At 46.2% G+C, this 14201-nt stretch overlaps 1 protein-coding gene across 1 annotated transcript in view; it reads left to right on the forward strand.

The window, feature by feature from the left end:
* PAPPA (pappalysin 1) overlaps positions 1-14201 on the forward strand; it is a 170444-nt gene that overhangs the window by 104522 nt on the left and 51721 nt on the right. Inside the window, exons 11-12 of the mRNA XM_042830695.1 lie at positions 13032-13145; positions 13563-13698. Of these exons, the coding sequence (XP_042686629.1) occupies positions 13032-13145; positions 13563-13698 (250 nt within the window). The remainder of the gene's footprint in view (positions 1-13031; positions 13146-13562; positions 13699-14201) is intronic.

Below are 14201 nucleotides of genomic sequence, written 5' to 3' on the forward strand. Positions count from 1 at the left end.
TTGAACCTTGCTTTCCCTAAGAGACATTGCAGGCACTGGGCATTTTTAGGCCCAGGTGTCCCCAGGACCAGGAAGTTCAGGAGATCTTGAAATGGCATTGCTCATATCTTGGATAAAAAGAAAACTGCTCAGGGCTGGCTGAGAGCCGTGTCTGTGAGCACAGACCTGAAGGGGGTTCTGGGATCAACACATCCATTGCATTTTAGTTCTTTCAGCCACTTCACATCATCCTGTTTGTGGATTAACCAGATTTTATCCTCTCAGTTTGGCCTTTTGTTCCCATTACAAAATTACTGGAAAACTCTTCCACCAGCTCCTTGCTGTAATAGCTAGAAACCTTGTTTTCCACATATATTAGTGGAAAAGCTGCAATCTTTTTTGCCAGACGAGGTGATGTTGTTTGCCTGGGGAGCTCCACTGGTCCTTCTTCACGTGTTTGCATTGCTGCTTTGCCTCGTTGGAGGATGTGGTCCGTGCAGAGGGTTCATGCCAAGGTGAGGGATGCTGCAAAGATGTGTGCTCACATCTGTACTGTGGCTTCTGCTCAGAGATGATCTCAGTTTTCTGAAGGAAGAAAAAAAAAAGAAAGAGAAAAATGGGATAGCTTGACAAAGGAGCCAGCTACAGAGAGATGGCTGAGAAAGAGTGTTACCCTTAAAGGTAGTCCAGAGCTGGCTGAAGAGCAGGGGATGCTGCCCATCACCTGGCTGCCTGCTCCTGCTGGGATAGACAGTGGAATCCCTCCCTCTCACCCCTGCATCCCATCTTGCAGTGCTCCTGTGCTCTTGGCAGTGGTACCAGCAGACCCCATGCCTGATGTCATAGCCTCTGACTGATTTGTGTAAGGGGAGGACAGAGAGAACACAATGAGATGTCAGAGGAGATTCCAAGCAATTTTGCCAAACACTCAAGGGATTTTTTTTTCTTTCCACTCCCCTCCCCCACTAGTTTTTAGAATAATTTTTCAAGAGCACATATGCAAGTCATCTAAGGGGAAAGAACAGTGAGTACCAGGGGCTGGTACACTGTGTTCCCTTTGTGTACAGTACAGAAAATAGATAAAAGAAACAAAGGATGATGCAGAGAGCAAAGCAGTGATCAGTACTCTCAGAGAGGTTCGGTCTGACCTTTTCAGAGACGAAGGTCAAACCAAAAATCCTCAGGTGCCGGAAATTGGTGCTGCCTCTTCCCAGGACCAGGAGACGTGTACCATTAACTAAAGGAGAGCAGAATTCCATCCCATTTGTCGTTGCTAGAGGCGAGGAGAAGAAAGGCAAGAAAGGAATATTGTCCCGGATAATAGTAAAGGATTATGTGCTTCTTTAGGAAGTAACTTACCATTTTATGATATCTGCTGTACACCCAGCCGCCCACCCAGATTACACGCTGTAATTGAAAACAGCTCGGACCCCCCGGCATCAGCGAGCTGGAAAGCTGGACCCTGCAACCACAGCAGTGCTCGTTAGCATGCACTGCTCTGAAAGGAGACCCCCCTCCTCGGCCCTTGCCCCTCAACCTGCCAGTCTCTCCGTCTGCTTCTGCTGCTCACCATCCTTTAGATGCAGAGCATGTCCAGCCATAAGCGTGGGATAGCTCTCCTGCATCCCATCCGGGTTGTTTGTCTTGGGTCCCTCTCCATTCAGAGCAGAATGATTTTGCATAAATGCATCGACACGTCTGCTTTGTTCATGCATGAAGGGTTCTCGGCATTTCTCATCCCACCCCCGCCCTGGCCGTCCTCTCCCTACCCCCCTGGCATGTAGCTTCTCCAGCTTTTGCATGATTTCCCTGTGCAACAGCAAACAAACCTGCCTGAAGGATTGCCAGTCAATCAAGCACAGTTAAAAATACCCAGTCAATTATTTTGGATGGAATTAAAACGTGATTGGAAGGAGAGGGTGGAAAAGCGTGCGCAGGAGTGAAACCGTAACGTCCTTTACTATGTAATTTGGTTTCATGTTCTGCACAAGAAAACATGTAAAATATGTAAACAGAGCTCTCCAAGATTGTAATGTAGCTACAAAGCCACAGATAGACAGACAGGCAGGGTGCTATTCTTCAGCAGAACGGAATGCCATCCTCAAAACCACACGATCATTTCTTTAAGCCTGAAAGTAAACTTTCTCATGCCAGTAGCAGGGAATTTATTTTTTCTTTTAAATGGAGGATTGTCTGCACTACTTGTTCGGAGTACTGTAGGCATTTTTGTCCACATTGTCATGAGAGGCCTCATATTTTGAATGCCACTCAATTTTGGGGTGTTCATCTCAAGATGTCTCTAAAAGGCATGATTTTCGGATGACAGTGCTTATCCAGCCCTGTCCTGAAGGCATGCCATGTTAGAAAGTCCCTCAAGTCAGTCCCTCAGTCCTCACCTGACTTTCAAAAATAAAAACCCTGAGCTGGGGACCCCTTGGATAAACTCCAGTGTTGCTTCAAGTTCCTGGAGCACGCTGCCTTCGTTGGAGCCATAATTGCTGAGGAACTCCAGTTTAACACTCTTCTTTTAAAAAAATTGCCCATGAAGTTTAAGAATCACCATTTCCTCTGAGGTCTTCTCAGTGGTGAATCTGGTAAGCAGACACGATCCACCCACTTTGTACGTGGCTGTTTCAGTGATCAGCACACATGTACCTGCTCCCCGAGAGAAGCCCTCCTTTCAGCAGAACATCAAGCTGCCAGCCATGCTGGTCATTGCTTATTCTTAGCATTTGGGGCAGAGGTTCTTGTTGTCCTGTGCTTTGGTAATTAACATCACAGGTCCCTCTTCTGACACAGAAGCTGAAGCATGACTTGGGGATAACTTTAGTCAAGGTTGCACAGGGGATGCAAGGCAGGTTTGATTCTCTGTGACCTCGTGTGTCCCCATCATTTGCCCACAGCCCCATTGGCCCTCAGCTGGGCCCCTCTTGTCCTGGTGGAGTGTATTAAAAAATAACTGTAATGAAAATCCTATGAGGGCAGCCAGTGCCAAATTCCAAGGTGTGTTTGGATGTTTAGTTGGGAAAGTCGTGGTTTAGTATTTCTGGAGATGCCTTAGCATCTAGCTGCTACTGGATTCCTAATGAGCAAGATGCTTTTGAAGGCTCTATTTAACCCCTTCTCTTCACCTTTCTCCATCCAAATGTATTTGAAAAGCTGCCTTCTAGCAAAGCAGACCTTTTCCTGAGCACTGCACTGTGTTCATACTGTGACCTTCACCTACTAGAAGAGGAAGACCTCACTATATGGAAGCTTTCCTTTGTCCTAGTGGTTGTTTCTGGTGGGAAAGGCTGAGACCTGGCAGCTGTGAGTTCCTGACAGGTGGTTAAACTGAGGAAGCTGTGAGCTTCCCATGCAGGTGATGCTTGTCCTTCAGTCACCATGGCAGCTCAGTGAAAGCAGCTGGAGGACAAGTGGTTTCCTGGTTTGATCTGTTGGAGCTCAGGGGTCCTCCGAGCAACCAGGTCTGCACTGGAGTTAGAGGGAGGTGGTGGGCTTCCCCAGATCCTCAACCCATGGCTCTGCATGGCTGCAGATGTGTGGACTGGAGGAAGCAACGGTCCCTGCTCACCCTGAGAAATGTGACTGTGTGGCAGCAGCTCCACTATCAGCATTGCAAGGGGAAAAACTCGGGTAAACAATTGGGAACCTTCTGATTTGTATACCACAGACTGTGCCTTCTGGTATTAAGCAAAGCAAGCTGCATACTGGTTTAGTCTCAACTGGAGCTGAGGAGATGGGTAGGGAACCAAGAGCCCAGCTGGAGCACAGGTGCAGCTCCCTGTGCCGGCACCCTGCAAGCCCTGCTGCAGCCTTCCCATTCCTGCTACACTTGGAGCCTCTTCCCAATGCATCATCTCCTGAGATGTGACCAATTAAAGCCTGTGACAGGCCGGAGCAGGCCTCCACCCTTGGGATTGGAGGCATGTGGATGTCCTCATATAGGAGAGGCCAGCAACATGGTGTCTGGTTGGGAGCACAGCAAGGGACAGCTGAGCTGAACTGAGAGAGAAAATGAGATGGGGATGGGAGGCTTGGCATCCCCAGTTCTTCTTGCCTGGGGAAGTGCTTTGTTGAGAAGGTTGTGTGTGGTTTGTGCAGTGTGTTTACATGTCCCTAACCCTAAAGAAAGCTGAAAAACACAACTTTTAACTCTGGAAACAAAAGCGCTGGAAACCCCTAGTTTTCTGCACATGAGAAAGTTTTGTTCTTTAAACACACAGATGTTTTCAAATGAAAAATCACTCTTTTGACCTTTCCTGTATGCGATCATGTGGTCGGAGCTGACATTAACCACTGCTTGGCTGCTCTCTGTGGCCACAGGCAAAGCTCAGCAGTGTCCTCGTTGCTCCAGTGGCACCTGTCCCACACCTTGTGGCAGCTGCTGCCTAGCTTTTTATTCCTATTCGTCCATCTTTGTGTCAGAAACGCTGCCCGAGTGCTTCTAGGCATCTCTGTGTGCACATAATCTGAATAGGTGAAGCTGAAGTTCTCTGGGATTTGTTGTTGTTGCTTTTGGGGCTTTGTCCAGCCGGCTGCTTGCTTCCTTCGCTGGAGTCAATTTATGGGACCTGCTTCGGGTAGCAAGGAGGGGATACTGTGGAGCAGATTGTAACAAGCTCGGTCCTGCTTTGTCTTGCAGAAGTGCCAAGCTAGCGAAGCTACAATGGATCCAGTGAGTCAAATCCACTAGCACAATAAAAAACTACACTGAAGATCCTCCCAGTACGTGGCATACATTCTGCCTTTAAAAGCTTGATTTCTTGGTGCCAGCTGCTCTCAAATGAAATGCTGCCATCAAAGGGAGGAGGAAAAAAAAGAAAGCCTTTTGCTGTGCTCCTCAGTGGTGAAAATGTATGGGATGGGATTGTTTTCCTTCACCACAGCCCCCCCATGAGCAGCCTTGGCCCGTAGCTCTGTGCAGCCCTTGCTGCAATGGACTGGGCTGGTTCAAGTGAGAGACAGGCAGTTCTGGAACCAGAGATGCAGCCAACAATAATGTTCTGGCTACTGTGTTTGTTTAACCTCACTCTCCAATGGATGGATATACAGTCTGCTAAAGCACTTATCAGTCTATAATGCCTTCACAGGTTGGTGAGCAACAACGTGGAAGTTGTAGACGGAGCTTTTGCTGCAGGTTGGAAGTGTCAATTAACTTTGATGAGACTGATGTTCACAGAAGTGGAGTATGAGGTCTTGTTTGTTTGCTGTTTCTTCGTGCTGTTTGTCCAGCAGGTTGCGTTTGGCTGCTGTTTCTAACAGTGGGTGTATTTAGAAGTCTGAATATAATAGGAGAGTGCAATTCAGGGCTAATTCTACGAATTAATCCTTCTAAGTGAAACGCTGGCAGCGCTGGGAGCAAAGTGCTGTTGTTTGAGAGCAGCACCTGCGTGTCGTGTCGCTGTGCTGAAGGAAGAGCAAGCTCCTGGTGTGAATAACCAGGAGCACACGGCAGGAAAATGGCTCAGTTACACATTCATGTGCCTCTTATAGGATTGTGCTCTGTGTTGCTGTGCACTGTGAGTTATCACTTGCCTTTGCACCCACTCATTGTGCATTGCTGAATAGAAAACAAGGCAAGAGCAAGTGCTAATTGTCTCCCTGAGCTCCAAGTGGTAGTATATACTTGTGAGCCTGTGCAAAAGAGGAGTTGGTTATTAAATCCCCTTCTTTTTCTTGCTGTTTTGCTATAGTTCCTGGCCCTGACTCAGGTGATGTGTTTGGGGTGATCCTTTGAACCATGCAGAGATCATCTGGTTAGGGTTTTGTTGTAAAGTTAAAACTCCATATTGTTTTTCCACAGGTCCAGCTAGCATCCTCCGTATTTTGATTACACCTGGCTGCATGTCAAAGCCAGTGTGGGTTTGGGAGAGGGCCAGTCAGAATTGATATACAGGTTGTTTTTTTTTTCTTCAGGTATACCATGTGTGATTTTGATTTTTAACTCATTTGTTTTAAATGAAGTTTGCTTTGAGTTTGGAGATAACAGAAATTCAAAGGAGAGCTTAAACAGTGACTGCTTGATTTAAAATCTGAACTACATTGCTTATACGGACTCTTTGGAAGTGAAATAACTGCATTTTTTTTTGAGAGAGCTGTAGTTAATGACACACGTTGGATGCACATGCAATCTGGGCCATCATCTGATGGAAATCCCTGCAGCTCTCGTTTGCTTTCCTGAAATTAAGTCAACTTACATGACAAAATAAAATAGCCCTTGCATCTCCCACTCATTTTTGAATGGGAGCCCTGTGTTACATCCAGTACTCTACCCTGAAAAATTTCCCTTTGGTAATGAACACTATCATTTTTTACTGTATAAGTAGAGGAATTTATCATCCTGTCACACTGCAAGCAAACTACAGATGCCAGCATTGGTATTTCCACACACTTAAAGGTCATTTCTCAATTAATAAAAAAATCCAGCCAGTCCTTCAGCTGAAAATTGTGGTTCTTTGTTAAGCAAACTGTAGTAACAGGCTAATTGAATGCCAGGCCTGCAAGATCCAGACACCATCAGCTGCTCCAGATTCAAATGGGAGGGGGCTGTGCTGAGACTGGACACAGCAAGTGGCAGTGGGGCTTTATTCCATCCTGCACGAGACATAGCCAGCCTCTCAATCCCACCACCAGATCCTGTTCTTCATTACACAGGTAAAAGGACAGATGCGATTTCCCCTTGTTTTTGAGCCAACTGAATCTGGGAGTAATACAGCATCAGTGTGTTACCTCGGGAGTTTTATCAGCTTCCAGTTGATACGGCTTTTCTGTTAATCACCTGCCTGCATGCCTTTGTCCTGGAGAAAAGCAACCACACTACAGTTCTTCATCTTTTGCCTTCTGACCTCTAAGTACCCCAACCAAAATGGGCAAAAACAGACAAAGAGCACAGAATTTAGGCAGGCTGCGTTTCAGACTCATTCCTTGCCACTTTAAAAGCACCGCTACTCAACAAGTGTATCGCTGCAAACAAATCAGGCACAGAGGACCAGGAGAGCTTTGGAGTAGAAGCTGCAGTTTATAAATATCAGAGAGCAGGGAGAGTTGCTGTTTAGGATGAATAGAAGGCTACTGAATGGGAGAAGACACAAGTTTCATGATTTTACACTTTTAGTCTGTGCTGCTGAATCTGTTTTGCTTTTCTTCCTTGTGTTTACAATTACAGAGTGTTGTAAATCCATGGTTTCTGCACAGAAAAGTAATGTGTAGATACCAGTTCAGATAAAATAACTTTGAATGTTTTCCTTAAATTTAGGAAGCCGACATGAAATGACCCAATACTGACTGGAGATGGAGGAACAGCCATTGCTGGAGGTGTTGAAGAAAAGGGCAGATGTGGCACTGAGTGGCCAGGGCAGTCAGAAGCATGGGGTGATGCTTGGACTAGGTGATATTATTGGTCTTTCCAGCCTCAGTGATTCTATGCTGGTCAGCCAGGTGTTGACCTGAATCTCCTGACAGGAAAATCTAGAAGAGTGGAAATACCATATCCAGAACACTAGCGAGGACATTTGTCCTACAAGCTGTCTGATTAGAACCTTGGAGAAAATCCTGAGCAAAGTTTCTGAAGTCCTGTATATCAAACTATTTGTGTACAATTTCCATCTGAGCTCTGTGGGCTCTAGAGGTTTGAAATGATCTTGGAAATTGGCTGATTTTTGTGGTGTTTGTTGGAACCCAAATGGTGGCCTTTTTAATGGTCCAGTGCTCCCTAATATGGGCAATTTCTTTTTTTTTTTTTTTCTGTAACTCCAACCCAATTCCCAGCCAAAATGAGGAGAGCAGTGCAACAGCTTTCAGAACAGATTGGAGGTCTGTGCTGCAGCAGGCAAACTGGGGGTGTCCATGTGGCAATCAAGCTGCCTTGTAATACTGGGCAGTGAGCAGGCAGGAACCTTTCTGATATTTAGCAACCGCGCCATCAGTGGGAAGAATTGACCTTAGGTCTGCAAGAATAATAGCATACTGAAGAATAAAATGTCTGGGTAATGGTCAGCTCCATTTCTGGCAGTGAAGAGAGGAGGGTTTCATCTAAAAGGGATGTGTTAAAATGATGCATGTGTCATGGCTGAGATGCTCTGGTATTTGTTGAGTTAAATATAAATAACATCCTGCTGAGCTGAATGCTAAAAATTATAGGCTAATTAGTGTTCATTAGTACAGTCGAAATCTGTTCTTCAGCTGGATCTTCAAACAGAATGCCTGTTTGTGCCTCCACAGATCTCCTATCGGTGTGTGAGTGTTTCCATGTGCTTGTATAGCCTCACTTGGGACATTCTGTGCTCCACAATTAGATGCTACTGTGAGTTTTATCAGTGGATCCTCCTCCTGTTTGTTTTGGGGTTACAATTTTGCAAATGGGACAAACCCACAGCATTGTCTCTGTGCAGAAGTGGCAACAGGAATGGGGAGGGAGAGGCAGCAGTGTGGTGTTTGGGGTACGATAGCCACATCCCCCCTTTGCTGTCTGATGGACAGACACTTCTGATGGCCATTCCCAGCCGTACGTAGCCTGCAGACATGGTCTGGAGAAAGCCCTGCCATGGGGAACAGATGGGTTTGGGGAAGAGACAGATTTGCTGTGCTCAGTGCCTGCGGGCATGCAGACAGGCACGTCCGCTCCCACCGTGGGTGCCAGCGCTGAGCAGGGCAGCGTCCCAGTTTGAATAGCAGTTTTGCCTGTCTGCATTTAGGATTATTTTGATACAACGACGTGAGAGTTGAGAACTTCCAGTGTCTGCAAGGCCTGCGGTGTCAGGCTGTGCTTGCTCAATGGGAAGGACAGGGCCGGATGTCATTGATGCGTGTTTAACCCACTCCTGTGGGAGGCATCTCCTTCATGTGTATGCATCTCTTCATAACGTCTGAGCACCTTTTCTGTGGTTATCATAGAATCACAGAGTGGCTTAGGTTGGTGTAGACCTTAAAGATCATCTAGTTCCAACCCTCTGCCATGGGTGGGGTTGCCAGCCACTAGGTCAGGCTGCCCAGAGCCCCAGTCTGGCCCTATATGTCTCCAGAGATGGGGCAATGGCATTTACCTTCAGGATACCTTTGTGATGTGGGGCAGTATCATTTTCACTTTACCAATGTGGGCTGGAGAAGCCCAGTACCCAGGACCACGTGCCAAGCCCTCAGGAATGATGATCCTTAACATGTGGTGTGCTGGCAATAGACCCTCCAACACAACAAAGCATTTCATGGCAGCAATGCAATGAGAGGTAATGGCCTTAAGTTGTGCCAGAGGAGATTCAGGTTAGATATTAGGAAAAATTTCCTCTCCAAAAGAGTGGTCTGGAGCAGTCTGCCCATGGAAGAGGTGGATTCACTGTCCTCAGAGGTGGGAGATGTGGCGCTGAGCAACACGGTCAGTGGGCATGGTGAGAGTGGGTTGGGGTTGGACTTGGTCATCTTAGAGCTCTTTTCCAACTTTGAACCTGTGAGGCCAAAGGCAGGCACCATTGCTCTGGTCTTGGTGTGGGCTTACAGTGGAACATCCTGCTGTGCTGTCTGCAATCTACCTGTTACTCATGGCATGGCTGGACCAATATTCACGGGGACCAATATTCACAAGGCTGCCTTCCGAAATTTGGTCTTCAACAAATTTTCCCGCATTACCTGGAGGGAAAAAATGTTATGAGGAAATGAAGCTGGTTGCAATAGTGAATGTTTTTTAGATGTGGCAATGAACTGAGCGCTCCTGATATATCACTTTTCCCTTCCTGCTGACACATTCTTTGGTCCCCTTGAGTGAGAGAAGGAAAACAGGAGAGGCGGTTTGAAGAACATGCTGTCCCTGTGATTGACAGGGGGCTGTGTAAATCAGTCAAAGGGAATCCTCCAGGCATTCCCTCTTGTGAGAAGATCCCACAGTGCTCTCTGGCCACGCTCATTCTGTCTTTCGATGTTTGTGTACAAAGTGTGTGGGTGGGAGACAAGCTGGATTAGAACCTCTGAAAGGAACAGACATAAACTTTTTTAATTGAAAGCAGCTTTCTAGGGAGGGGTATGGCATGGGCTTCCAGTAAGTAGACACAAATAGTCCCCAAATACTTTGGAACAGAGACTGGACTCCTATGGTTCTCATTGCTGTGTGGGGCTGAGAACCTGGATAAGCCCCAGTGAGTGAAGTTTTGAGTCTTGCCTGATTCCGTCACTCTTCAAAGCAAATACTTTAGTGTGTGGTAACACCCTGAAATGAAAAGTACATCTATCCCTTCTTCCCTCCGCAGCTGTCAGGTGCTTTAACTGCTGTTTTTCATCATTGTAGCAAACAGGAGGATGTTAGAAAATAATTTATTTCTCCTAAGCCTGAATTTGTAGCCATGAGGAGAAATGATGCTGTCTTCCAGGCCATTGAAATGGACTGAGATGCTTTTTTTCTAATCTTTTTGTCTCCTAGTGCTCCTTTCTTGTGCGTTTTCTTCCCCCTGCATGCAGCTGTCCCGTACCGCTCAACTGTGGCTCAGGAGTGATGGCATGGCAGTAATAGATGCCTTCACACTGCTGACATCTTTAGGGATGCCCTGGAGGCAGAGGTGTGAAGGGCTGTCTGAGCAAGTGGTTCCGACTTTGCCATTGTTCAGTGACACTCAGTTGCTTGTTAGAATTGAAAAGGGGATATGTTTGCCGCAAGTAGGTTATTGGAACCATTTATCTAATCAGGTTGTTACTAAAATCTCAAGGAATATGTTAGCACCAGGTGGGTTTGCTGGATAGCAGCTCGTGTAAGAGAGGCTCTCGAAGTCACTCTTACTATCGCATCTGTTGGACGTTCCCCATACTTGCCAATCATACTCTTCTCATGGAAGAACACTTTACCCCAGCGCTGTTTGGAATCCCTTGACTGAGGAGCAATGCATCAGCCTCAGCAGGAAGGAGCCAGTCAAACCTGCTGGAATCAGAACACTCTCCCAAGGCTGCACAGCCTCCAACACAGGCTCTTTATGCTCAGGTTTTTGCTGATAGTCTCAGGCAGAACCAGAAAGTGCTGGAGTTCACGCACATGCACACAAATCAAACAAGGCATTTAGAAGTTATCAGAGATTTCCAATCCACCTCAGCAGGGGTTTATTTTGGGTTTGATTCAAACTTTTGGTGAAGGTTCGGGCGAGTTTTTAATACAGGTTTTCACTCATCCATCAAGTGGCACTTAAAACACACTGAATGTCAGGAATCTTATTTGTTTCAACCACCTTTTTGGAGCAGTAGAGATGGAGGAGGTATAACAACAAAATCACATAAAAGTAATGAGACCTTTGTTCATGTCAAAGAGCTCTCTGACCATATAAATTGCAGATGTGGGTAAGATAAATTCCCTAGCTGGAGAGGTATTAAAATAAAAACCACGCTCCCAACAAGAGACAGGCTGCTGAAAATGCAAGAAGGGAGAATTGCGAAATGGTACATGTCGAATTGCTGGCCTGGATTTCAAATGCCAAAGATAGTTTATGTAAAGCCTTGCTCTGCTGTAAAATGTAACACTATCCACTGGCTAGCCTCAATGAAGCTTGGTCACAGTTGTTTTAAAAAATAAATAAACTAAAAATCTTCTTCCAGCCCATTAAAGCTGATTTATGTTTTGCCCATAGATTCCTCTGTGCTGGATCTTGAGGGACTCAGATTATAGAAGTGATTACCTCACTCTTGGCCAATCTGGTTTCTTGTTCCCAGGCATCCCAGGCTCTCTTTGTATTGCACTGACTTTGCCTGTTGGGACCAAGAGGTCTCACACTGCTACCATGCAGGCACAGGACTTTGAAAGATTAAAAGCACCTCCGTTAATACCCTCATTATACTTCAAGGTTTTCATTTTGTTTGAATAATCAGGAAAATTGCTTATGGGAATGGCTGTAATGACAGCACGTCACCATCAGGTTGCTCGGTTAATTCTCCAGCCTTGGAAAGAAATCTCATAATGTCCCCCAAAGTACGTGGCTTCACTTAGCACCTGATGCAAGTGCCTGTGCCCCAGGCTCCCCACATCGCACACCCACCAGGCTGCCTGGGCCCCCCGGGTTGCACTCGCAGCTCTGCTGCCAGCACACTGCATGGCCACGAGGAATTGCCTCCCTCCCCATCCGTTACCCAAGTGATGTGGATGTTAGCAGGTATTCTTCTGATGAAAGCAGTCCTGGAGTGCAGCTCTTGTCTTTTGGATTGTGCATCTTTCCTTTCTTGTTCTTCCTTGGGGAATGAAGGCTTTGTGAAGGCAGTGGCCATGCATGTTCCTTTTTTTTTCTTTCTTTCTTTTTTTGGGTTCAAGCAGTATCACTGCATTGTGCGGTTTCAGGGTAAATCCTACCATTTCTTGCAGCTTTGTTTCTACATATTGATGGCACTGCAAGACTGTGGTACTTAAATTCAGGCATTCTCTCATTTGGGCTTTTCATCTGTGCCAGCATTTGGGATTCATCTACTTGTTCTTCACTGAAAAGAGAAATAATAATCCCATTGCTGCCTGCCATGGAAAGTACTGTAGATATAAGAAAACGATTCAAATTACAGAAACTAGTTAACAAAAAGAGAAACGAGTTTGCTGAAATTGGGTTGTACTTTCCTGGCTACGCCTCCTTCCAAGTTTATATGGCCATCTGTGGCTTCCCTGGGGTTACAGCAACATGCAGGTTTAAATAGGACATTGCTTGAGTACTGTGGAGAGCATCTGCAGACTGTCTGTGCTTGGAGTTGGCGTGTTCAGAAGCGGTCGTCACTTCGAGTCCAGAGGGAAGAGCTGCGGTCTGTTTGGGTGGGAGCAGAGCTGGGCTGCACGCTGTCAAGGCCCTTGTTGTACCAAATTAAGAGGGAACTGTTGGCTGCCATCCGGCTGCTGTGAGCCTTTTGCTCCTTTTTATGTTTCGGTTTTTCTCATTGAGGTGGAAGACCTGGAAACTTAACTTTTGAATAACCTCGTGGTATTTAGAAATGTCACTGATGTGTATTATTTTATCCTAGCAGTGCACCTGGACTTTTTCCCCCTGCTTTAAATAGTCACAGTCCTTCCCTGCTGACACCTACAACTGTTTGGATGTTTCTTCTTTCTCCCTCAGACGTGTCGCACGAAGGTGATTGACCTGAACGATGGTGTTTCCCAGTATGCCTGGTATCCCTGCACTGCCAACTTCCAGTACTCCCACATGGCACAGACCATTTTCTGGCTAAAGGTAAGCAGTAAGACTTGTGAACAACACGCGTCTCTTTGCCTGCTTGTATGAAGTTGCTCCACTAGACAAAATACCATGGGACTGCCTTCCCAGGGCCAAGCAGCAACTTTCTTTGAAGTATGTTTAGTGGGAAATGGCAAAACAAAGTCTCTGAACACCATCTAGGGAGTCAGTGGTGAAGTCCATTCCTGTGGCAGGTCTAGAGAGTTTCTTAGAGGTTGCAGCTCCAGCTGCAGGGCTTTTTAACTCCAGTTTAAGCTAGTTTGTGTAGGAGAGATTGGAAGAGAAGACGTCTCCGTGACCTGGAATGAAAATTGATCTTTTAAAAGTTCAGCATTGGCTCTCTGTATTTTTTTCAAGTACAGCACATCTGCACTTTTCTCCATCTAAATCCATGTGGGGCTTTTGTTTTCCCAGGCTTACTTTTCCACGCCGATGGTGGCTGCAGCAGTGCTTGTCCACTTGGTAACTGATGGGACCTATTACCTGGATCAGAAGCAGGAGACCATTGGTGTGCAGCTGTTTGACACCAAAGAGCAAAGCCACGATCTGGGTGAGATTGTATTGAATTTAAGGCCCTCCTTATTGCTAGTGTAATGGAAGCTCCATTCAAAAATTATGACATGTACTCCAACTTAGTTTTTTCAAGGTCAGACAGAAAGAACACTTGCTTAATGCCCCAAGACCTGAGTTTGACTGGAGTCTGTGGAAAGCGATGGAACATTTTGCCCAGACATTTCTCCACACCTCTCCATTTTCAGAAGAGTTTAGTTCCCATTTAGTCATTAGAATAAGATCACGTTAGTGCTTCATGCAGAGAACCCCCCCGGAGGGACATTTACAGTGATACAGATGAATTGCTGGTAGCAGAGAGAGAGACATTAACCCCATTCTGTGGCAGCTGGAGCAGCAAATGCTTCTGTTTCACAAGGTGTAGTTGGTTGGATTGCCCAGTTAGAAGGGGCTGCATCTAGCCCTGCTCACAGGGAGGTTTCCACAGCTGTTTAATGGTCTGGAAACTGCATCTTCTAAAGCTTCATTGTAATATCTCCCATA

Source organism: Centrocercus urophasianus, unplaced genomic scaffold (genome assembly GCF_019232065.1).
Source record: "Centrocercus urophasianus isolate 14NV4802_14NV808 unplaced genomic scaffold, USGS_Curo_1.0 seq_34, whole genome shotgun sequence".
Classification (NCBI taxonomy): Eukaryota; Metazoa; Chordata; class Aves; order Galliformes; family Phasianidae; genus Centrocercus; species Centrocercus urophasianus.